Source organism: Pristiophorus japonicus, chromosome 7 (assembly GCF_044704955.1).
Source record: "Pristiophorus japonicus isolate sPriJap1 chromosome 7, sPriJap1.hap1, whole genome shotgun sequence".
NCBI lineage: Eukaryota > Metazoa > Chordata > Chondrichthyes > Pristiophoridae > Pristiophorus > Pristiophorus japonicus.
In genome coordinates this window covers 164620870-164647097 of record NC_091983.1, presented here as the reverse complement: position 1 = coordinate 164647097, position 26228 = coordinate 164620870, and the positions used below count along the sequence as shown (strand labels likewise).

The 26228-nt window shown below is 41.1% G+C and overlaps 1 protein-coding gene across 7 annotated transcripts in view; it reads left to right on the top strand.

Annotated features, from left to right (window-relative positions):
- Positions 1 to 20291, top strand: part of tbpl1 (TBP-like 1) — a 46156-nt gene extending 25865 nt beyond the window's left edge. For all 7 annotated transcript variants that reach the window (XM_070885515.1, XM_070885509.1, XM_070885512.1 and 4 more), the window contains 5 exons: positions 2088 to 2170; positions 7155 to 7218; positions 15959 to 16062; positions 16379 to 16473; positions 18215 to 20291. In XM_070885515.1, coding sequence (XP_070741616.1) covers positions 2088 to 2170; positions 7155 to 7218; positions 15959 to 16062; positions 16379 to 16473; positions 18215 to 18294 — 426 coding nt within the window. In that variant the 3' untranslated portion in view covers positions 18295 to 20291. The remainder of the gene's footprint in view (positions 1 to 2087; positions 2171 to 7154; positions 7219 to 15958; positions 16063 to 16378; positions 16474 to 18214) is intronic.
- Positions 20292 to 26228: the final 5937 nt, after the last annotated feature.

The window sequence follows — 26228 nt, the reverse complement described above, 5'->3', positions numbered from 1 at the left end:
CCCCCTTTTGGGGAAAAAAAATTCTGTTTCAAAGTGAAACTGTTCTAACTGACTAAAACTGAAGCAAACTAAATGCCGAGAATTTGAATTTCTAAGATATTCCGTTCTACACCAGTTGCTCCAAAAAATCAGGAGCAACTGAGGCCGAAACTTGGGCCCATGGATATTCCTATGTGGCTATTTGCGCCTGCAACTCACCAACTTTATTTACCACACCATGTGCATTCACACAAATGCACTGTAAACCTATCTTAGGCCTTCTTGTAGTTTCTCTTAGTCTGACCCAACCTAACACCATACTATTTCTTACTTCAAGTCACTGATACAATTTTTTTAAGACACAAAATTTGTATGAGCTCACAGTTGTAATTTTGTTAAAATTAAGAGAATTCACCAAATTATATGTAAAACTGATTTAAGTCAACTTAAATTGAGATATTATCAAAAGTATTTAAATATTTTTCAGTAATACAGAACAATTTTGTTCCTATTTTTAAGGAACAATATAAAAGGTCTTTTTATAGAGTTAATGTACTAAGAAAATCAAATTGTTGTGACATTTACTCAAGAGGGTCTTTGAAGTATATAGTTTTAGCACGCTTGTGCTGATTATGGATCAAGGTGATATGATTTGTGTTTTAATTGTGTTGTTCAATCTAACTGAGTATAGGCCCCTCATTTATAATTTCTTGTGTGCCATCTGTGGGAGACTCAGTATCTGCATGAAACTTCAGTTTTTATATGGATCAAATGGCTATAGTGCAAACACAAAATCTTCACATTCAATTGCAAATCAAAAATCAGGAGCAGTAGATTTGTTGGACACGGTAAGAAATAACATCCAACAAAGAAGCTGAAATTCTTCCATTTGGGCATGAGATGTCACTGTTCACTCATTTCTGCTTTCTATAAAATGGAGAAATGCTGACAATTTACAATTACAATAATTTACTCTAGTACAAAACACTACAATTAAGCATTGTTTTTGTTTGCTTATTTTTATTATAAATTTATCATAAAATAGATTATTTTATACCTTGGCATCATTGGTAGTTTAGAAGATTGAGGGGTGATCTAATTGAGTTGTTTAAAATGATAAAGGGGATTGTTAAAGTAGATACAGATAAACTGTTTTCCCTGGTGGGTGAATTATGAACAAGGGAATCTTAAAATTACAGTTAAAGCCATTTAGGAGTGAAATCAGAAAGCACTTTTTCACACCAAGGGTAGTGGGAATCTGGAATTCTTTCTCCCAAAATGTTGTTGATGCTGGGTCAATTAAAATTTCAAGACTGAGATTGATGATAGGTAACCGTACCAAGGGATATGGATCAAAAATGGGCAGTTGGAGTTGAGGTAAAGATCAGCCATAATTTAATTGAATGGCGGAACAGGCTCGAGGGGCTGAATGACCTATTCCTGTTCCTATATTCCTACTGAATACAAGAATGACTAGAACCTCCTCCTTCCACAGAAATATTTTTTTATTTTACAGGCGCAGAGGTCTTCAATTTAAAAAAAAAAAACATTCATTTACACTATTCATTGTTATAGTAAGTGTTTTGTACATAATCATTTTGCATTTCATGCATGGAGTATTGATCTAGCTACTGTTAAATTAGCAATCCTACTCAGATTATATTAACATATAAAATCAATAAAGTACTAAGCCTATAACTTCTAGATGCAGACCTATCCTTGATCAATATTAGGCAAAACTTGCATCTAACCATGATGAATAGAAAGCATGCAGATAAAAATTCTAATCAACTTGGGAATAAGGCAAAGCTAGGTACTTAAATGATCACTCGCATCAGACAAATTCCAGTTACCATTGTGATGATGTAATATAAAATGAGAGATAACTGTAAATAGTGCATATAACGTGCATTATTTTACATTCAAAAATAGACCTAAAATTTAGGTGCACATTATATACAAGTATTTTCACCAAAGCAGACCGTTGTCATTTTTGCATATAACATGATCCAGAATTGAATTAAACAAAATATAAATGTGATGTTCTCATTGAATGTACCAGGAGTTCTATGACTAAGGCACAGCTAATATTTTGTTGTTGTTTGCAGAAGGTGTTAATGAAACTGAGGAAACCCAGGATAACAGCCACAATCTGGTCCTCAGGGAAAATCATATGCACTGGAGCTACAAGGTAAGAACTTCATTTTCTTTTTAAAAGATTTTTATTCTAGTATTAAAATTGACAGTTGATTTTGTTTTATCTTGAGATCTTACTTATTTTAATGATACTAGCATTGTACATAAGACAGAATAGTTAACTATGAATTGATGAATTTCTGCCTGTGTTTTTCCAGATAAGTGGAAAAACACTTCATATTTATATGGGTGATGATTTAGTATAAAATAAGATGTAGCTGTAAAGTATAAATTGTAAATTTATGCTTATAGTTATAAACCAAATTATTATTATTCTCTATTGTGTTCCACATACCATAATATATGTGTAATAAAGTTAATAGAATCAATGGCACCGATCTTGACTGGGGTGGGTTTTGTGAGCCGGTGGGGGGGGGGGGGGGGGGGGCAGTATTGTTCAGGAAAACCCAGGCGTCTGGATCCTACATGCTTTTTTCAAGCAGGTTACTCGACTGATTGACGGTCTTGGCTCCCTGTCATGCAGGGAATGCTCCGAAGGAGGCCAGGAGCAGGTAGGGAGCCAGTAGCTGGGTTATTTGGGGGGTGGGTGGGGGGAGAGGGATAGAGGAGGAGGGATCTTGGGTTGGGAGGGCAGGGGGAAGTTCCGGTGGCAGGCAGAGGAGGTGGTAAGCTTTGTGGGCTGGGAAGAAGCACTCCTGCTCCTCCTGGCCCACAAACAGTGCAGGAAAGACACTTGCCTTTTCCACAAAGCAGTCCTCTACTGCCTTTCCCGGGTCTTGGGAAACCCAGACAGCCAGCCAAGGTTAAACCTGGAAGACAGGTTAAATATGAGGCACACAGCCTCGTTATAATATTTAAATAGACAGCCCGCCTCCTGTAAGCAGATTGATTGCTCATCCACCCCGTTGTAATTGGAAGTAGATGGGTTGGGTTCCTATTTCAGATTTTTTTTAAATTTTATCCTCTGACCAGATCCCAACCGACCTGTTTTTTGTGAGTTAAGATTCAGCCCACTCTGGGAGCTCTATGATACCTTTTTGCAGTTTATCGCGATCCTTGTTGGATTGTATTGCTCATAGACTTGGCCAAGCACCTGAAGCACTACTTAACTATACCAAGGATATGCTGTATGATTACTCTGGTTAACCGCATCATACCTATTATCAGTTATTGTCCTTGGATGCCACAAAGGTATCTTGAGCCAGGGTCAAGTAGGATAAAACCAGAAGTAGGCGGGTTGGGGTTGGGTTTGAGATTTTTACAGTTTTAACTTCCTTTCCAACCCCAATCCACCTGTTTTTTGTGGTTAAAATTACCCCCAATATAAGTAAATATTACTGGTGTTTTTGCCTGAATAATATATATTAATATACTGAGAAAAGCTTGGTCACTAGAGGGCACATCAAGAATCTCAAAATAGGTTCTAATCAAAACTTTGATTCAGAGCTCTAATGCAAAGCAACAGGAGTACATATTTAGAATTCAGGCCCTCTGTTCACACTTGAATTCCCAATATGCGCTCCTATCAATGGGCACCTTGCACCACGAAAACTGGAGGTGAAATTCAGTTTTGGTGGTGATGTAAAGTGGGTGGTAGAAGATTGACCTCCTGTTCTACATCACGCCTGATTTTCCTTTCGGTGGTTAGTGGTGTGCCACAGGGATCAGTGCTGGGACCACAACTGTTTACAATATATAGATGATCTGGAAGAGGGGACAGAGTGTAGTGTAACAAAATTTGCAGATGACACAAAGATTAGTGGGAAAGCGGGTTGTGTAGAGGACACAGAGAGGCTGCAAAGAGATTTGGATAGGTTAAGCGAATGGGCTAAGGTTTGGCAGATAGAATACAATGTCGGAAAGTGTGAGGTCATCCACCTTGGGGGGGGGGGGGGGGGGGGGGGGGTAAAAAAACAGTAAAAGGGAATATTATTTGAATGGGGAGAAATTACAACATGCTGCGGTGCAGAGGGACCTGGGGGTCCTTGTGCATGAATCCCAAAAAGTTAGTTTGCAGGTGCGAATGGAATGTTGGCCTTCATTGCGAAAGGGATGGAGTACAAAAGAAGGGAGGTCCTGCTGCAACTGTATAAGGTATTGGTAAGGCCGCACCTGGAGTACTGCGTGCAGTTTTGGTCACCTTGCTTAAGGAAGGATATACTAGCTTTGGAGGGGGTACAGAGACGATTCACTAGGCTGATTCCGGCAATGAGGGGGTTACCTTATGATGATAGATTGAGTAGACTTGGTCTTTACTCGTTGGAGTTCAGAAGGATGAGGGGTGATCTTATAGAAACATTTAAAATAATGAAAGGGATAGACAAGATAGAGGCAGAGAGGTTGTTTCCACTGGTCGGGGAGACTAGAACTAGGGTGCACAGCCTCAAAATACGGGGGAGCCAATTTAAAACCGAGTTGAGAAGGAATTTCTTCTCCCAGAGGGTTGTGAATCTGTGGAATTCTCTGCCCAAGGAAGCAGATGAGGCTAGCTCATTGAATGTATTCAAATCACAGATAGATAGATTTTTAACCAAAAAGGGAATTAAGGGTTACGAGGAGCGGGCGGGTAAGTGGAGCTGAGTCCACGGCCAGATCAGCCATAATCTTGTTGAATGGCGGAGCAGGCTCGAGGGGCTAGATGGCCTACTCCTGTTCCTAATTCTTATGTTCTTATGTTCTTATGATTGAAGTCAATGGAGAGGAAAATCGGTCGAGGTATTTAATGGGCGACCAACCTGCTAGGTTAAATTTCACTCCTACTGACTATAACACCTGCCTTCTGGCTCCTTTAATTGTTTTAATATCAACTTTGTATATATAACAATTAGGTGTCTGTCAATTATCATAGAAACATAGAAAATACGTGCAGGAGTAGGCCATTCGGCCCTTCGAGCCTGCACCGCCATTCAACAAGATCATGGCTGATCACCCACCACAGCACACCCCCCCGACCCCCCCCCCAGCCGCAAGGACCACATCCAACTCCCTCCCGAATACATCCAATGAACTGGCATCAACAACTCTCCACGGCAGGGAACCCCACAGGCCAACAACTCCCCAAGTGAAGAAGTCTCTCCCAATCCCAGCCCCAAACAAAGGAATTTCTTCTCCCAGAGGGTTATGAATCTGTGGAATTCTCTGCCCAAGGAAGCAGTTGAGGCTAGCTCATTGAATGTATTCAAATCACAGATAGGTTTTTATCCAATAAGGGAATTAAGGGTTACGGGGAGCGGGCGGGTAAGTGGAACTGAGTCCACGGCCAGATCAGCCATGATCTTGTTGAATGGCCGAGCAGGCTCGAGGGGCTAGATGGCCTACTCCTGTTCCTAGTCGTCATTGTCGATGAGTGGCATGTCGATGAGTTTTGGAGGGAAGGTTCACGCCAGAAGTAGGCCTGAATTTATGATGATTGTAGGATTAGGGTTTAAAGTAAGTTTTAAAAAATGCACCCCCTATTAGGGTCTGTTAAGGCTAGGGAAAGTTTAGACAGTGGGAGAGAAGGAGGTTGAGGGTGAAAAGTTGTTGGAGGCAGAAGATGGCATGGGTAAAGTTGTTTTAGCAGGGGAGCTCCCTCGGGAGCTGCATGTATTTCTTCAGTTAAGATGGCCGCCGGGATGGCAGCTCCTGAGGGAGCTCCCCTGCTAAAACAACTTTACCCATGCCATCTTCTGCCTCCAACAACTTTTCACCCTCAACCTCCTTCTCTCCCACTGTCTAAACTTTCCCTAGCCTTAACAGACCCTAATAGGGGGTGCATTTTCTAAAACTTTACTTTAAACCCTAATCTTACAATCACCATAAATTCGGGCCTACCTCTGGCATAAGCCTTCCCTCCAAAACTCATCGACAATGACGACCGAGTTTCCTGCAGCGGCGACCCCCCCCTCTTCAGCGAAGATGGTTAGCTTCACCCCCTCCTTCAATGGCAGCTGGACCTCACTCCCTCCTTCAGTGGCAGCTGGGCCTCACCTCCTCAAAGGTGATCGGGCCTCTTCTCCAGCATGTGGTGAGCACCATGGCTGTGACCACCCTGACCTTCCACACTGAACTCCAGAGGACCGCTGACCCCCTCAATGCCTGCTTCCAACCAAGCCTCGGACTACCTACCACTTACACAGCGTCAAGCTTGCGGCCAACATCTCGCCGTAGGCAACTAGGCTCATACAGCAGTGCCTGGTCTCCAGTCGTCTTGGACCTCCTTGCCACTGGACCAACACCTTGCTCAGCTTAGCCCATGTGGTAGCCGGTGTGCAACAGCCCCACATTAAAAGAACTCGCGCACAGGCATCTTCCATTCCTTTTAAAATGAAGTTCAGGACCCTCCTGAACAACTCCCAACAGCGACGGGCTGGAACACCGCACCACCCTAGTTGCCCAGGGACTTAGACGCTTTGATGTCGACATCACCATCCTAAGCGAGACCCGGTGGGCAGGGGAAGACCAGCTCAAGGAACAAGGTAGAGTTTGCACCTTCTGGAAAGGGAAACCAGAAGAAGAATGCCGCATCCACAGAGTTTGTTTCGCCATCAAAAACGAGCTGGTCGACAGCCTCAAAGACTCCCCCTGCGGGGTTAACGAACATCTCACGATTCTCTGACTCACCCTATCCCGGAATCAATGCACCACAGTCATCAGTGCATACACCCCAACACTCGATGCGACAGATGAGATCAAAGCGGGTTTTTATTCCAACCTCGCCAAATCCCTGTCCCGTGTCCCTGCGGATGATGAACTGATCCTCCTCAGTGACTTCAACACCAGCGTTGGCAAGGACACAGCCCTCTGGGGAGGCGTGATCTGCAGAGAGGGGTAGGGAAAACCAACTCCAGCGGTACCCTACTCCTGAAAAAATGTCATTTCTTCATTCTATTAAGAACATTCCCATCCCTACCCAATAATATACTGTAGTTTTAGTGTTTAAAAATTGTGATGCTGTAGTTTTTACAGTACTTCAGTTGAAATATAATGTCACAATTTTTTTGTGCAAAATTAATAGAATTTTTTCAAACAAAATTTAGTGAAGAAGATGCAAAAACTGGTGCTCGAAGATTAGCCCGTCTTCTACAGAAACTGGGTTTTCAGGTAATACTTTTGTATGTTATATTTGTATAGCAAGTCTAAGTACTGATCTAATTGAAATCACTTGGTCATTTCAGCTGGTGATTTGGATTCTAGCGCTGCGATCTTTCCTACCGGGTTGGGAGCGAGGCGGGCGACTTCTGGTACGTGCTGGAACCTCGCTCCTGGTTGCAGCCCACTCTCCAAGTGATTTTACATGGCTGGGGCCTGTTAAGCCTGCCCTGTGAGATTCCTGGCCAATTAAAAGCAAGCAGGTCTAATGACGTCATTTGCTATGCAATCAGCTGGTTTCCTTAAAGGGACCATATCCACATTGGTTTTGACAGTTGTGCTGTCAGTGTTTTACAGCATTGAGGTGCTGAAAACACTGACGAGCACTGCACAAAGGTGCATGGCTGATCCCAGGCTCTCTCATCACTTCCTCCAGATGCTTATGGAGGGAGTCACAGTACGCAGGGAGGTTCTCTTCCCTTTTAAATTGGCAGAAGAGACCTCCCAGGACACCAATGCAGCCTGGTTGCATATTGCACAGGAGGGCACAAACAGGGATGTCGTAAGGAGGGCCTGGCTGCAGTGGAGAAAACCTTTCAATGATCTCAGTCGATCACGAAACGTTACTGCAAAGCCACACTCAACCTCATCCTGCTGTGTGACTCATCACATCTCCATCACTCTGCCTTCCCTACCTTACTCCTGCACATCCTTACTCACACCAACTTACCTTGCACCTCCACCCATCCCCCTCTCTCTATATTATCACATCCCCATCTCACTAACCACCCCTCATCTTTGTCCAATCATACCAACTAACAACACACAAGGGTAGGCACTTGGGTCTTTTCGCCAATGTTCATGTAGAGTTGCTGCTAATGTGTTGTCAAACATTGAAATCTTTTATTTTGAACACATTGCTATCTGAACATCTTTTAGACGTGGCTTAGTGAGTCGTAGTGAATGGTGGGACATAAGGGCACCTTCCTCTCGTGCCCCCCCCCCCCCCCCCCCCACCTGCCCCAGCAAGGGTGATGAGTGTGAAAGGAATGGCTTTGGCATGGCAGGGATACTTTATGGTGCTGGTGTGGGGTGGTGCCAACCTGGTGCATCATGTGGCAGCCAGGGTGTACAATGTTAAGTGAAGTGAATGTGGCCATGGTGAGGCCATCCCAGGCAACAATGTGGTCGGGTGCTGATGCCCTGTGTCCTGTGCAGTATCAGGTGATTGCAGAGAAGGTTATGTGGTTGGTGATGCTGGTGTACCTAATGATGTTGGGGTTGATCGTGGTGGGATTCTGAGGGCCATGGTGAGATTTTTTTTTTTAAGGGCACTGAGGGCTGTTGGATTAGAGGGCAGCTAAAGTTAAGATGACAGAAGCGATCTGTCACTGACGACAGCGATTGCTCCAAGGAGTTGACGATTGAGTGTTCACTCTAAGACTTCAAACCTCCATAAAGCTGAAAAGTGTATTCCAAATCCTGAAGGCTCTAGCTTCTTTGATTGGAAATTGAACAGCTGTGAAATGGTAGCTTTTATACCACTTCTGCAGCTGTCAACTAGTCAAAGAAATCCAGAGTTGTTGAGAACCCCGCACACTTATCTGACGTGAGGCTTATGTGCTGAGAACCTTGGAAAAAAAAACATTAAAATCCTTTGGACCTGGTAAAATGCTGCTTAAATAGCTTTAAGCAGCTTCTTAACTCGAACAATTGTCTGACACGCCATTTAGTGCCGGGTCTGCAATCCGCAGGCACAGCCGGCACTTTGGAAATTCACAAGGAGGCGGGTTCAGAGCAGACTTCCGCCCTGCTGTCAATCACGGCCATTTTGACAGCGGGCCCGCTTCCAAACTCGCACTCACAGGGCTGGTAAAATTCCGGCCTTGGTGTCTAGATTTTAAAAAAGCTATCCTTTGCACTGTAACTTTTGCACTCAATGACCCTATTATTCTACTAAAATTCTAATTTTATCTCTAATTATAGTTAGAGTTGATTCCATTTGTATTGTGTCTATTTTTTTCTACCAGTGCCCATTAAGTCTATTTTTACCTCCAAATAAAAAAATGAGACCTTAAGTTAAGCCTGGCCAAATACACTGATACTTTATAATTCAGTTCCTTAGCATCACTGCCCTATGATACTTAGAGCGAGGAACATCTACGGGAGTACTGCCAAATATTCCTTTAATGTCTTAATAAAAATATAATATTTTGAGAGCAAGTGGACTCTCAAGTTTGGTCTCTTTTCTTGCTAGGCCTCTCTGATGACAGTACGAACTTTGAGTGTCCCTGGATCCTGCAGCAGTTCCACTGTAAGCAACAGGGGTCAGAGTCTTTAGACTTTGGTATTCCCAAAGTGTCCCAAAGTGATGTGGTTTCCTAAAGTGTCTTTGCTCCAAAACAGCTGGCAGGTTCGTCTGAAATCAAGCCTGCGTTTGCTATGGAGCCACTCCTAGACACAGGGTGATGTCTGCAACGTGTCACCCAAGCAGCCTAGCATGGAGGATGATCCTATTCGAATGTCTAAATATCAGCAAAAAGTCAAGTTTTTACAAAAACATTGGACATTTCTAATGTGATTTTTTTTTCTTCTATAAAAAGGATAGTACTTTGAACAGACTTTCTTCCACCTTGGTGTCATATGTTATTGTGCATATACTGAATACTTAACAACACCTTTAACGTAGTGAACGTCCCAAGGCGCTTCACAGGAATATTATGAGACACAAATTTTGACACCGAGCCACATAAGGAGAAATTAGGGCAGGTGACCAAAAGCTTGGTCAAAGAGGTAGGTTTTAAAGGAGCGACTTAAGGGAGGAGAGATAGGTAGAGAGGCGGAGAGGTTCAGACAGGGCCTAGGCAGCATAACTAAGACCATCTATTTCCACCTCCATAACATCACCCGTCTCTGCCCTTGCCTCAGCTCATCTGCTGTTGAAGTCCTCATCCATGCCTTTGTTACCTCTAGAGTTGAGTATTCCATCACACTCCTGGCTGGCTTCCCACATTCTACCCTACATAATCTAGAGGTGATACAAAACTTGACTGCCCGTGTCCTAACTTGCACCAAGTCCCGCTCAACCATCACCCCTGTGCTCGCTGACCTACATTGGCTCCCGGTTAAGCAACGTTTCGATTTCAAGATTCTCATCCTTGTTTCTAAGGCCTCGCCCCTCCCTATCTCTGTAATCTCCTCCAGCCACACAACACACAACCCCGCCCCTCCCCCCCCCCCCTCCCCAAGATGTCTGCGCTCCTCTAATTCTGCCCTCTTGAGCAGCCCTGATTATAATCGCTCAACCATTGTTGGTCATGCCTTATGTTGCCTGGGCCCTGCCTGAACCTCTTCGCCTCTTTACCCATCTCTCCTCCTTTAAGACGCTCCTTAAAACGTACCTCTCTGATCAAGCTTTTGGTCACCTGCCCTAATTTCTCCTTATATGACTCGGTGTCAAAATTTTTGCCTCATAATACTCCTGTGAAGCACATTGGGACGTTTCACTACGTTAAAGGTGTTGTTAAGTATTCAGTATATGCACAAAATACAAAGGTGAGTAACAACAGCAATTTGCAATTTTATTTCACACTAATGACTTAAGGAGAAGTGTCACAGAGCACTTTAAAGAAATAAGAAACGGAAGTGGTTGGTGGGAGGCAACAACATAGTCAAAAAAGATCTTAGTGGAGCTTTCGAAAGCAAGGAGAGTGGTGGTAAGACAGAGGTACTGAAGTAAGGGCCATAGTAGGGATGCCAGAGGGATCAGTGCTGGGACCACAACTATTTACAATCTATATTAACGACTTGGAAGAAGGGACTGAGTGTAACGTAGCCAAGTTTGCTGACGATACAAAGATGAGCGGAAAAACTGTGTGAGGAGGACACACAAAATCTGCAAAAGGACATAGACAGGCTAAGTGAGTGGGCAAAAATTTGGCAGATGGAGTATAATGTTGGAAAGTGTGAGGTCATGCACTTTGGCAGAAAAAAAATCAAAGAGCAAATTATTATTTAAATGAAGAAAGGTTGCAAAGTGCCGCAGTACAGCGGGACCTGGGGGTACTTGTGCATGGAACATAAAAGGTTAGTATGCAGGTACAGCAAGTGATCAGGAAGGCCAATGGTATCTTGGCCTTTATTGCAAAGGGGATGGAGTATAAAAAAGCAGGGAAGTCTTGTTAGTTATACAGGGTATTGGTGAGGCCATACCTGGAATACTGCATACAGTTTTGGCTTCCATATATACGAAAGGATATATTTGCTTTGGAGGCAGTCAAGAGAAGGTTCACTAGGTTGATTCCAGAGATGAGGGGGTTGACTGATGAGGAAGGTTGAGGAGGTTGGGCCTCTACTCATTGGAATTCAGAAGAATTAGAGGTGATCTTATTGAAACGTATAAGATTGAGGGGGCTTGACGAGATGGATGCAGAGAGGATGTTTCCACTGATAGGGGAGACTAGAACTAGGGGGCATAATCTTAGAATAAGAGGCCGCCCATTTAAAACTGAGATGAGGAGGAATTTCTTCTCTGAGGATTGTAAATCTGTGGAATTCGCTGCCTCAGAGAGCTGTGGAGGCTGGGTCATTGAATAAATTTAAGACAGAGATAGACAGTTTCTTAACTGATAAGGGGTTAGGGGAAGCAGGCAGGGAAGTGGACCTGAGTCCATGATCGGATCAGCCATGATCGTATTAAATGGCGGAGCAGGCTCGAGGGGCCGAATGACCTACTCCTGCTCCTATTTCTTATGTTCTTATAATAGCTGAAAATGCAACTGCTGATGATGGGATGAAAGGAGTGAATAGGATAAATATGTCAAGTGTTAGATAAGTGGAGGGTGAACACCAGGATACAGAGCTACAAGAGATAGCAGAAATAGGGAGGGCCAAAACTTTGGAGAGCTGTGAAAGTGAAGATGAGAAATTCTAGGACACAGGAAGCCAGGTAAGGTTCAAGGGAATAGGAGAGCTGGGGATGTGGACCTTAGTGTGAATATAAGATCCCAGAGATAGGGAAGAGGGACGAGGCCCGAGGCTATGGAGGGATTTGAACACCAGGAGGATCATTTTAAATTCAAGGCGTCTGTGGGCGAGGAGCCAATGTAGGTCAGCGAGCACAGGGGTGATGTGCTCCCTTGCGCATCAGCAGGTCGGGGCCTTCAAAGGAGCAGTGTGCGGCCCGGCCCGACATTTGGCGCAGTGGCCTCAACCTGCAAGGACCATCAACCGGTCGGGGCCTTCAAAGGAGTAGCGCGTGGCCCGATCCGGCATTCAAGATACAGCGCGTGCTGGAGAGCAACAGCTGTGAAGAGGCAACTGGATTGGACATTACCACTGTCCAGGTCGCTGATTGGAGCATGAATCGGCACAGCAGGAGCGGTGAGGTTGGGGCCCAGAAGAGGCGAGGGCCCGGGGGCAGCACAGGCCAGCCCACACTACAATATGTGTGCGCACTAGGTCCGTGCAGTAGAGCTGGTCTCCAGTCGTCTTGATTAATCCTTGCCACTGGACCAAAACCTAGCTTTGTCAAGCCCGTGCGCCCACCACACTTTTTTAAATCCACGCACAGGCATATTCCACCCTTCAACATGTAGTTCGGGACCTGGAATATTAGGTCCTTCATTGAAACACCTGTGAACTCATCCCTTTTTGATGTGGAAGCAAGTCATCTTCGATACAAGGGACCGCCTATAATGATGATAAGATCCTAGAGGAACCCTGCTTCCAAATGATTCAAGGTTGACCTGTATTGGGGACAGTGATTTATCTTTATTCAGCACAAGCAAGACTTCATACATTACAGTATTCGAGCAGCAGTTTACAGAGTATAATTGAGATTTATATTACCACTTATACTCTGGGTCGAAGCTGCAACGGTGAGTAAGCTGCACCCTGTGTCTCTTGTATTTCATCTCTCCTCGTCTCCCGGGTGTCTCCTTGATTCTCCCTGAAATCTTCTACTGTGTCTCTGAAATCTTCTACTCCTGAAATCTTCTACAATTTGTGGCTGTTTTGACCCCCTTCTTGTACCCTTACTCATTCAAAACCTATGGAGTCCTCCTGAACCAATCATTGGCTGACACCCAAATCCCAAATCCAATCGTAAGGATGCCACGTTCGTAGCACCCTGGTTTACAGGCTTTTAGTCTTATGACACACTTGCATCCTTAGTTTTGACCACCAAGATAGTTATGGCAATAAAAAAGGAATATGTCTTCTTCATAGGTTGAGATATGGACCTTGCTGTTGGCCTTTGTTTTTATAATTCACTACAAATGTTACAACATTTCAGCATATTGGTAACTGCACCTAACCTTGTCTCCCAGGCTAGCTGCAGTCTATTCGACCATGGTAATCACTTCCTCACCCCAGATTATTTGGTACAGATTACTCGTAGACCTTTAATTATAAGCAAACGGGTTACATGTCATATATAATTCAGGTTATCATTGCATGCAGTTGATGATTACAGACTTTTATATGTAGATAGATATATATTTATATATATATAATTCTTACACAATTATAAATCTATTATTGATGATTATATCACTAAAATAGATACAAGTGTTCAAAAAACTAAACAACTAACATGTAATTCATAATCTTATGGTCCCTGCCTCTTATCTCAGTCTCTGGAATTCCATTAATTCTCTCAGCTTTTCTCACAGACTATCACTTTGCCAACTTTGCATTTTTAATATTTGGTCAAGCAGGCCTCTTCCATTTTAAAATCTAACTGGGTCTACCTAAGGCATATTACACTAGTTTAAAAGCATGATTATTCGAGACTCATTGACATTGACAGTGCATTGACAAACAGTTATATAATACAAATTTAAACAACAACTAATAATGCTTATTTCATTTTGTCCATGTTACTTCATGGGAATCTGAAATGGAGATTTCTCAGGATTCTTACAACAGGGAACAGTATTTTATTGAATTTGTAATTTGTGGATGATGGAAGTGGGGAAGCCAGCTAGGATCATCTTGGAGGAAGCTAGTTGCAAGGTGTTAATGACATGAATTAAGGTTTCAGAAACCGTTTGAGGTGAGGTAAGTAGAGGCAGGTGATATTTTGGAGGTGAAAGAAAGTGACCTTGATGATGGATTGAATGTAGGGGAGAAAGATGAGCTTTAGGCCCAAGTAGTGGTAAAGACGAGTTTAACTTGACATGTACAACAATGTACTTGCTTGCAATCTGTATGTACTTAATCGCAATGTATAACTCATAATCGGCATTCACCACTATTAAGGCGTAAATTGGATAGCAATTGCCGGTGTCTGCAAATGTGAAGTTAAAAGCGGAAATCTGGAAGTTGCTGTACGACTTGCCCTGCTCCGCCAGAAGTTTCGATATAATGGCAGCTTGCCGAAAGGCTCAAATTCATGAAAAATGTGAAGTTGCAGTACTTACCCACTAGTTACCCGCTAAACACGCCAGAAAAAGTTAGGGCTGATGTATTCAGGTGTAAGTGAATTTTTAATGGCATGATGCATCTTAACTTGTGCCAAACAACCTCTGGCACTGAAAATTTCCTTTTTTTAAAGTGTGAAATCTCATTCCTTCAGATTTTAATTATTGTTGGAAAAAAATTTTATTGTTTTACTTTTTCTTTGTGTCTTGCCCCTCTCAATCCCATCTTTCTTTCCCTCTATTTTGCTTTCTATACTTGGCATTGAATTAAATATTCTAACTTACACTTCTTGGTTTCGACTCTTAAGTGTCTTGGTAAGGATCCTTCAATTGATTGCTTAAGGAGGCACACCAATGCTTGCCCTGTTCACGCAGGTCCCAGATTCCCTGTAGAGTTGCCATGCTGTTTCGGCTCTCTAATTATCATAAGTTGCATTGCAGAAGTGGCCAATTATAAGTGTAATGAATGGCAAGTGCGTTCATTCACTGCTGACCGCAAAATTCAGGCCAAATGTATTGAGGGGTTGGATTGCTGCGTCCACGCTCTCATAACATTTTAAACAATTCTGTGTGATTATAAAGTATTCAGGAAGTCCAAGACGATTACTGAACACTTTCTGAACCAGGTCTGACACTGCCTTGGAGTTATCCTCCATGCAGTGTCAAATGCAGTGGTGTGAAATGGCCTTCCTGAAGCTGCTTTGCAAAAATTACAGTATAACTGCTTCTTGAAATAGCTGGTATGATTAAAATAATAACAGAACAATAGTAACCTAGGTTTCAGGAATACATATTGTTTCACTTCCTCAAAATAGGCTCCCCTTGGCTTTTCTCCTAATTATTAAATCTCAAAATAGATTTGGTAATTGCTGTTTCAGGCCGATTATCTCTGCAATCCTGTTTTACATCTACTCTCTCATTGTGTGAATTATATTATCTGACTGACAGGATTATATTTTTGCTAGTTTATTCTGACCCAATTTAAAAGACCCATTTCTCCATGAGTTTGGCAATTCAGTTGCTTAATTAAAGGCAATTTTGTGTTGTGGGTGTCCCCCCCCCCCCTGCCCCCCTCGGGACTAGCTTCAGACTGCCACAAACTTATTGCACAGATAGAGTTATTACAACTAATAGAGAGGAGACTTTTTAATCCCATCAGCATATGCTGGATATTAACTCGGATGCCAAAGAGGGAAAGCCAGTATCTAACTGATGACACACATTAGATGCATTTGTAATTAGATACTTTCATTGTCAACTATGAATGTAAAATGTGTTAATAGAACAATGTTAGATTTTTTTTTTAAACTCTTCTCTTCATTGTGAAGGTAAGATTTGCTGGTTATAAAGTTGTCAACGTTCTGGCTGTATGCACTATGCCATTTGAAATAAGACTACCAGAATTCACCAAAAAGAATCGGCCAATTGCAAGGTATGCATTTAGAAGTTATTATTGAGTATAACTGTGATAAAAACAGAAATAGTGGAAATACATGGCATGTCCAACAGCATCTTAAAAAAAGACCCAAGCTTATGAAAGATCTCTACCCCAAACATTCTCTTCAGATGTTGACGGACCTGTGTATTTCCAGAATTTGTTTCTATTTCAGATTTGAAGTGTTTTCTTTCTTTCTCTCGCATGTTGCTGTTATTTTTTTAAACAATCTCTGTAACTACATTATTAGTAGTTGTGCTTTCTATCATTTTGTTTAGTTACTGAAATTCCAGTGTTTTTCCTTCTCTTGCAGCTATGAGCCAGAACTCCATCCTGCAGCATCTTATAGGGTTAAGGCGTTAAAGGCTACACTTCAAATTTTTTCCACAGGAAGTATAACAATAACAGGTGCGCTTGCAAACCTCAGATTAAAATCAGCTACGGCAACCACTAACTTCTTCATTTTCAGGTTCCTCCACATTTCATAAGCTCTGTACAAAATCAGTATTTTGTGAGTAAAGATGTGCAGCTGACTTTTTAAGAATTTCCATTGGATTGCATGAGATCATTATTATGATGATGTGCATGATTTGTTCTTACACATTAAACATACTCTGTGCAACATCTCTCAGTTCTCTCTTTCCCGTTCACAGTCCATTGTGCAGTACCATTGCAATGTTTAACGTACATTTTCACCTACCACCTGAATAAATGCACTTTTTTTTAGTCCAGAGATATTCCTAAAATGTTAGCTTGAAAAGAATTTGCAGTTGCCAAAGAAGCTCATGAGGATAGTGTTTAATACGCCAATCAAATAAATGTCAACAAGTTACTTTAGAAAAATTGATCATCAGTGCAGTGCTTACCAGATGTTCTGGATATCAGTGAGAAAAAGAGTATTTGCTGGGAAACCTCACGTAATAATAAATCCTTTTGTGTTATGTTTTCTGCCCCTTTTTGACCCACAATTAATTTCCTTCCATTTCTGTCTTTCTTTCATGGTCACAAGTATTAAATGTTAGTATTCATCAGCATACTCTCTTTTTTTTAGTGGTGGTATTTTTCTTAACTGGCTTTATAATTGGATTCTTAATTGTATCACCGCAACAAAGGAGCTTGAAAACAAAAATATGGATTAGAGACCTGCTTGTCCTTGCACCCCTAACATAGTATATTATAATTTGCACTGATCATTTTAAATAATACAAAGTACATTATTCCCTTAGGGCAGCAAATAGTATTGCTTTGATTTCTTGATTCAGTAGCGAGGAGGATGATATGGGTTTTGAACAAGGAAAATATTTAAAAAATCAAATTCTGAAACCGGATCTGAATAATAGGTTAAGCTGGATTATTTGAATTGACAATTAGTTAGTTGTCATTTTGCATTGGAATTTATTAAAGTTTGTTGACCATTGTGGTCCATATTCAGGATATAACAGCTTTTGTTTTGGATTATAATTTCACTGATAGCAAAGATCTTGTGAGACATGCTGCAAAAAATTTAGTGTTGTCACTCGGGATTTTAAAACCGAGCTGAAGTATGTTAAAGTGGTTATCATGTTTCAGAATTTTTTGACCAGTTTTCCATAGATAATGGAAAAATATAGCATGTTTTTACATTTGTCATATTAAATAAAGACACGCTTTACTGATTTAAATTGAGTCCAATTATAACACTTACTCTGTATGTTCACTTGCTATGAAATAAAACAGCTTGAAGATTTGTATCTAGCCTCATCTTGCCAAGTGTTTTCTCAGTCCAACTTTGAAAAGATTGGAGAGGTACACATAGGGGCATGGGGCGAAAAATGAGATTTTCTAGTTCTGATCACAACGGGATATTATTGTTACACACCTGGGTTACACTATCATATAGTTAGATATTGAGCAGTATTGGAACATCCCTAAATGCAAGACACTCAAACTACTTATGGGAGCAACTATACCACTGTATGCAAGAGAATGACTGGTAAAACCCTGAACTTGTAAAGGGGTCATCTTGAAGAAAGTTCTACAATATTTCAAAAATCAGCAAAACTGAATTGATAGATTCAAGAGCAAACATCTTAAAATGTTAAGAACTTCATACTGTAGGATGAATCTATAAAGTATGATTAATAAAGTGATTCTCTTTTCTGTACCTTAGCACCCAGTATACAGTGTGTTGCCACTGCAGTGGAGCAAACCTATCCATTAATCTTTGAGTCCAGAAAGACGATCAAATAACCATTCCTATTCTGGGACCATCCTTGTGATTACTGAATGGATGACTACAGAGACAAATTTTACTATATAATAATTCCAGGAATGGACATATGGCAAATGAAAGACTGTGAGAAGCTTATGGAAATGTATGAACACAATGCAAATGTATTCATATTGGGATGTTAATATTATTTTATTGTGAACTGTTTACATGACATGATGCTGCTGTTTTTCTTGGGGGAGCTCTCCTTTTCGTCTGTGCAGTAAGGGAACAGGATTGTAAAATGTGCACTACATTTAAAGTTGAACCATTTTTTCTGGTTGAGCTTTGTGTTTTATTGTGAGGTCTTTTTAAAAAAAAATTTATGCTGTATATGAAAACCAAAGATGCCACCAATGTTACTGTTCATTTGGTTAAAGTGTTTAAATAAAATTAATAGATGTGTATTTAATTTTAAGCAAGAACCCTGCCACAAGTCATAATTTCTTTCAGAATTTATAAATGGCACATAATAAATTTTACATTCATTAGTAAATCCAAAACATTTGGGAAAACAGTTTTGACTAACGGATCTCGCAAGTAAGGGTTGTGGTTGAAGTCAAATTTTCATTCAGTAGTGATTTTAAAATTTCAGATAGATACGGATTGAAAATTCTTTTTTTTTAAATGCTTATTTGGTGAAATAATGAAAATGGAGGGTTCCTAAAAGTTGGAATCAAATCACATCCTATTAATTGAAAAAGCTAGTGCATCAAACCTTTCCCACATTGTAGGGTATTGAAAGATCACCTAAATATTTGCATGGTTGCTTGTTGGTCGTAATTTTTAAAATTGATCAGCTAAGCTAAGAAACTTCATATACAGCATCATCTAATGGATCAAAAAGGCACTGTAAATTTGTTTTATTAAAATAGTTACATGCTGTGATGCATACCATTTATCAGCCATTGGAAATGTATTAAACAGTAACAAGTATTGCATTAATATTTTAAAGCAGTAACTTAGGAAATCTTTTCTGTATTAGAAATATCTTTCATTGGGAATAGAACTATATAGCCCATAATGCTGCAGAAAGTGAACTTCTACCAGGAGCCTCATACCCATACAATAAAGAAAATCTCACTAATGTTGGTGAGTTCTAGGTATTTTTTCATTTGTACTTTGCTACAAACTTCGATCAGTAACTTTTGAGTTATGAATCTTTCATACTCCAGAAAGAATGGCTGTAACTCCCCATCACCAGTGAGAATTCTTCTCTGCACCCTGATTTACTTTGTCTATGTTTTAATAAATACTGACTTTGGGGGGGGTGGGGGGAGGGGGGGAAAGTGCTTTATGATGCACAGCTTTGATTTGAAGTTCTTTAATGTACCTATTAACAAGCAGACTATTACTTATGTAACTTTAAAAAAAAAAGCTATGCTAATGCTCTTCCATCGTTTCTAAAAGAAAAATTCATTTGTTATAGTTGGGCCCACCATTACGCTGCATAATAAACATATAATGCCAGTATTTCATCAGATATTCATGATTTATAATGAAAACAAGGTTTCAGTTCTGCAAAGAAAGTTTGAAACTTTTGAGGGTGCTGTAGAAAGCACACTGCATTGTAGCAGTGAACATGATTCTCGATTCAGCTCCACTTTTCCCAGATGAACTTCTGTTCCTCATGTTGCGTGTCCATCCTCATGAGAGTTGCAAGTAGCACCTGTTTGATATAAGAATACTATTGAACTTCAAACAAGAATTTACTTTTTATCGTTGTGATTGCAAGGTAATTCACAAACAAAAATTTTCAATTAGACATTACAACATCTAAATTAGAATCAAAATTCACATAGAACATAATCCTTTGAGTACTGGATAGCACTTTTAAATAGCATATTTTCTGTTGTGTAGGACAATTATGTTTTTTTTTGTAAATTTACAGTCCTCAACAAAGTTGTAGTAGATGAATGTATGCAACTGTAACATATTGATTTACAATATTCACACAATAAATGTAGTCTTAACTATATAGTAGTTGTTTATTTAATATAGCAATGCTTCCTCGGTCTCAAAGGGTTATGTTGAGTGACAGAGTGCATCTGTCATGTAAATAGTCTACTTCAAAATGTGTCAGCATTGTTGCTTAGATGTTATGTCTTCATTCCAATTGCCATTAGTTGGAATATTGTATTGCTTTTATACCATACCTTGGAAATCGCCTCTGCTGTTGAATTTGAGTTGGAAAGGACAATTATGTATTGCAAAGGCTACATGTTTGTGTTGATAAGATGTAGTTAAGATGGTATACTTTTTTTCATAGAAAACATGTAACTTTCATATGTAAAGCTGTAAATTCAGGAAAAAAAACTTCACAATCTACTCATTTAAAGAAAAGTGTGTTTTGGATTGCTTTAAAACTTTCAATAACAAGGTTATCACCAGATGGCTTGAAGTAGGTGAGCACTTGACTATTGAAGATGGAAATACCAGAGCTTCCTTGAATGCATGTATTTCAACACAAACTTCTGTTTGTTCATGCCTGGGCCAAATGGAGTAACCGACTTGGAATGAGCGAGCAGAATTCGCATTGGGAACTGCAGATTATATATTGCGATTGGCCTGCAGGTAGGTGGGAAACTCGCTTATTGATAAGAATGGCGTGACAGTACACTGAAAACATGGTAACCTTATTTGAGTGATGAACAATTGCTAAAGTTTGAAGTGCTATCATCTGCAAGACTTCTAATTGCAATGGAAATGGATGACACTTTGTTTTCCCTGGATGTGTGCATGATTGCAATATTTATTGGAGTCTATGCACCAAAAGGAACATAGAAAATAGGTACAGGAGTAGGCCATTTGGCCTTTCGAGCATGCACCACCATTCAATAAGATCATGCTGATCATTCACCTCAGTACCGCTTTCTCGCCATACCCCTTGATCCCTTTAGCCGTAAGGGCCATATCTAACTCCCTCTTTAATTTATCCAATGAACTGGCATCCACAACTCTGCAGTAGGGAATTCCACAGGTTAACAACGCTTGAGTGAAGAAGTTTCTCATATCAGTCATAAATGGCTCACCCCTTATCCTTAGACTATGTCCCCTGGTTCTGGACTTCCCCAACATCAGGAACATTCTTCCTACATCTAACCTGTCCAGTCCTGTCAGAATGTTATATGTTTCTATGAGATCCCCTCTCATCCTTCTAAACTCCAGTGAGTACAGGGCCAGTCAATTCAGTCTCTCCTCATATGTCAATCCTGCCATCCCGGGAATCAATCTGGTGAACCTTCGCTGCACTCCCTCAATAGCAAGAATGTCCTTCCTCAGATTAGGAGACCAAAACTGAACACCATATTCCAGGTGAGGCCTCACTAATGCCCTTGTACAACTGCAGTAAGACCTCCCTGCTCTTATACTCAAATTCCCTAGCTATGAAGGCCAACATACCATTTGGCTTCTTCACTGCCTGCTGTACCTGCATGCCAACTTTCAATGACTGATGTACCATGACACCTAGGTCTCGTTGCACCCCTTTTCCTAATCTGCCACCATTCAGATGACCTACCTTTGTGTTTTTGCCACCAAAGTGGATAACCTCACATTTATCCATATACTGCATCCGCCACGCGTTTGCCCACTCACCTAACTTGCCCACTCACCTAACCTGCACAAGTCACCCTGCAGCCTTTTAGCGTCCTCACAGCTCACACCGCTGCCCAGCTGAGTGCCATCTACAAATTGGAAATATTACACTGTTCCCTCCTCCAATATGCTGCTATTTAATCTTTAATAATTGATTCCAACATTTTCCCCACTACTGATGTCAGGATAACCGGTCTATAATTACCCTTTTTCTCTCCTCCTCCTTTCTTAAAAAGTGGTGTTAGCTACCCTGCAGTCCATAGGAACCGATCCAAAATCGATAGACTGTTGGAAAATGATCACCAATGCATCCACTATTTCTAGGGCTACTTCCTTAAGTACTCTGGGATGCAGACTAACAGGCCCTGGGGATTTATGGGCCTTCAATCCCATCAATTTCCCATCTAATAAGGATTTCCTTCAGTTCCTCCTTCTCACTAGATCCTCGGTCCCCCAGTATTTCCAGAAGGTTATTTGTGTCTTCCTTTGTGAAGACAGAACAAAAGTATTTGTTTAACTGGTCTGCCATTTCTTTGTTCCCCATTATAAATTCACCAGAATCTGACTGCAAGGGACCTATGTTTGTCTTAACTAATCTTTTTCTCTTCACACATCTATAGAAGCTTTTGTAGTCAGTTTTTATGTTCCCAGCAAGCTTCCTCTCATACTCTATTTTCCCCCTCCTAATTAAACCCTTTATCCTCCTCTGCTGTATTACAAAATTCTCCCAGTCCTCAAGTTTGCTGCTTTTTCTGGCCAATTTATATGCCTCGTCCTTGGATTTAACACTATCCTTAATTTCCCTTGTTAGCCACGGTTGAGCTACCTTCCCCGTTTTATTTTTACTCCAGACAGGGATGTACAATTGTTGAAGTTCATCCATGTGATCTTTAAATGTTTGCCATTGTCTATCCACCATAAACCCTTTAAGTATCATTTGCCAATCTATTCTAGCCAATTCACGTCCCATACCATCGAAGTTACCTTTCCTTAAGTTCAGGACCCGAGTCTCTGAATTAACTGTGTCACTCTCCATCTTAATAAAGAATTATACCATATTATGGTCATTCTTCCCCAAGGGTCCTCGCACAACAAGATTGTTAAGTCCCCAGTCTCGGATGGCCAGCCCTCTAGTTGGTTCCTCGGCATATTGGTCTAGAAAACCATCCCTAATACACTCCAGGAAATCCTCCTCCATCGCATTGCTACCAGTTTGGTTAGCCCAATCAATGTGTAGATTAAAGTCGCCCATGATAACTGCTGTACCTTTACAGGTGGAAATGGAAGTAATTCTGACTAACTTAGATTTCCACATAAATGAGATTTGTAATGTACAAGTAATATTAGCGGGCCGAAGAAATTGCTGGGCCTCTTCTAAAATTTGAAGTTAATTAAATAGAACACTGACGAGCAGAAATTGATTCCAGAAAAGCTGCTGCTTTATAGGTTCAATTCCTGGTCAATGTTGTAAATGAATCTCATTCCCATGTTAGTGGAATTAACTCTTAGAGTTCTCCCTAAAAGCTGACTTGGGTTCAGTGAAATACTTCCTGTATGCAGTACATGATGATTCTGAAGGGGAGTACTACATTTTGGCACATATGTACATACATTAAAAAATTAGATATGATAATGCTAGTCTATCCTCTGGCTTTGCAAATGGGGAATTGATTATAAAACCTTCAAGTGAAGGGTTAGGACATGAAGAATCAAGATTTTTAATAAGAATAAATGTAATGGGAAGAGTTGATACGTGTGACAAAACAATTACAACGTGAAGTACACCAGAAGTGCATGTAAATGTATGGTTTTTAATAAGATTCATGGAACAGTTGACTCTCATGGTGAATTGGAGGATACAAACCCTGAAATTTCTGAGGTCAGAGATACCAAGATTTCTACTTGCAGAAGGCCAAAAAATTGTGACAGAGCCTAGTTACACCAGGATTCCATCCTGTTTACACTGTCCCTTTTAAATGAGCTTGTCCTCATAATTTGGGATTTTGCTGCAGATGGGAGGTTTCGCTTTGCCATACTTGCGTTAGTGAGCGGGCTCATATGAATTTATGGACCACTAGTTATGCTATGTTAGGGCCATTCATGTGCTGTGATTAAATAAGTCAAATTCCATTTTAATAAATGGCATTCTGGAATTTTTACTGCTGTATTAGGGATTGAATTTCATAACTGCCCATTCTGTGGAACTATATATAATGTATATATTTATTATTACTTATGTATTTAATTTTAATCCTTTATCAGTTTTAAAGCTGAAAATGCTTAACGGGCTGGAATGCAAGAAGTTCCAGTTAGATATCTGGGTAATTCAAAATCCCTTGAGCCACACTCAGCCCACATGATCCCATAAATGCATACGGAACCCTTACCCTCCTGGGATACGTGTGCGCCTACGAAGGCCTTCGCATAGAGGCCCAGGACCGCAAGCACCCAAACTTCTGGGACCACCAGGTAGATTTGTAGAAATTTTTCAGGTTGGAGCCCCCGACTGCAACTTCTGGGCCAATATTTCTGAAGTGTAGTCACTTGTAATGTCAGAAATGTGGCAGCCAACTTTTACACAAATAATGACCAGACAATCTTTTTAGTAATGTTGTTTGAAGGATAAATATTGACCATTGTGGAGAACAACCCTGCTTTTCTTTGAAATAGTGAATTGAAATCATTTATGCTCACCTGAGTGGGCAGATGGAGCCTCGATTTAACCTCTCATCTGAAAAACAACCCCTCCCTCAGTAGTGCACTAGCTTGTCGGCTTCGATTTTGTGCTCAAGTCTCTGCTGTGGGACTTGAACTGACAACTTTCTCACTGACGTGAGACTTAGCCACAGCTGACACCTATCAGCAAGGAGCGGTGGGGCTTTGGGAGGATTTTTAACACCAGGATGATAATTTTAAACTTGAGGCATTTGAGAACCCGTACCCAATGTAGGTCAGCAAGGACAGGGTGAGCAGGATACAATATTAGCAACCGAGTTTTGGATGAGCTGTAGTTTATGGAAGGCCAATAAGAGGAGCATTAGTGTACTCGAGATGGTACTGGGTAAGTGGAGGCCTCCTTTTAAATAATCTGCAAACTCCCACCCAAAAGCTGGTTAAATCATCAGCCTAACCTGCAGGTAATAACTGAATATTGCTGCAGCCAGGGATCTGTGGGAACGGTCCTCAGAAATGAGGGGGGGGAGGGGTCTGGCCACTATTTGGGGAGGGAAATAGCCCAGTGACAGGGATGCCCATTGAGGCCCAGAGGAGCACGTGCCCCACAAGGATACCTGGAAAATAAATTTAAAACTTAACCTTCTGGGGCTCTTTTGGCCAGCTTCTGGCTTCTGGCAAGTTTCGTCTGAAAGGACAGCTAACATTCCTCTCTCTCTCTCTCTCCCCCGCCTCTCTCTGTCCCATCCCCATCTCCCCTCCTCCATTTCTTTCCCCTGCCCCCATTTTTCTACCCCTCGTCTCTCCCCATCATCTCCTTCCCTGTCAAGCCTCAGCTTGAAATTGCAGATCAGGTCCTAATGGCATCATCTGACGTCATTTACTTATTTAAAGTAGGACCTGCTTCATTCTTGCGGATGTCCTGTTCGCCTGCTTAAAAAAGCAGGTTTATACCCAGACACTGCAAGAAGGAAGTGAAATTGGAGGGGGTAACTGGCTTGCATTATTTTAACTGCCCCCACCCAGTTTCCACCAGGTGGGTGGAGCTAAATCGGAACCATTGAATCTGAAGGTGTTAAAGTCATAGGAGAGTACCAGCAATCAGGTGGGTTGAAGAAGGGACGGAGGCAGCCAATGTTATGGAGGATCAATCATGCAGTTTTTGTGATGGAGCAGATGTGGATTCAGAAGCTCAGATTGAATAGGACACCAAGATTGTGAATTGTCTGATTTAGCTTAAAACGGATGGAAGCATCGTCTGTGAAGGTACAGATGGCAGAGGTCTGAGATAATGGCTTGAGTTTCCCACATTACAACAGTGACTACATTTCAAAAATACTTAATTGACTGCAAAGCGCTTAGGGATGTCTGGTGGTTGTGAAAGGCATTATATAAATGTCATTTTTTTGGTCTTCCCAACGTTTTAGCTGAAGAAAATTACTGCTGTATCTTACACACTCGGGGTATATTAAATATTAGAAATTTCAATTACTGAGCTAAAAATGACAAGTTTTTAAAAAATCAAGGCGCTATTCAATTGATTCTTCAATAAACTGATGGGCAGTTGTGTATATGGAGAAATGTGATTGTAAAATGTATACATAGACAGTTTATATGTTAAATGTTGACATAAAAACAGCAACAC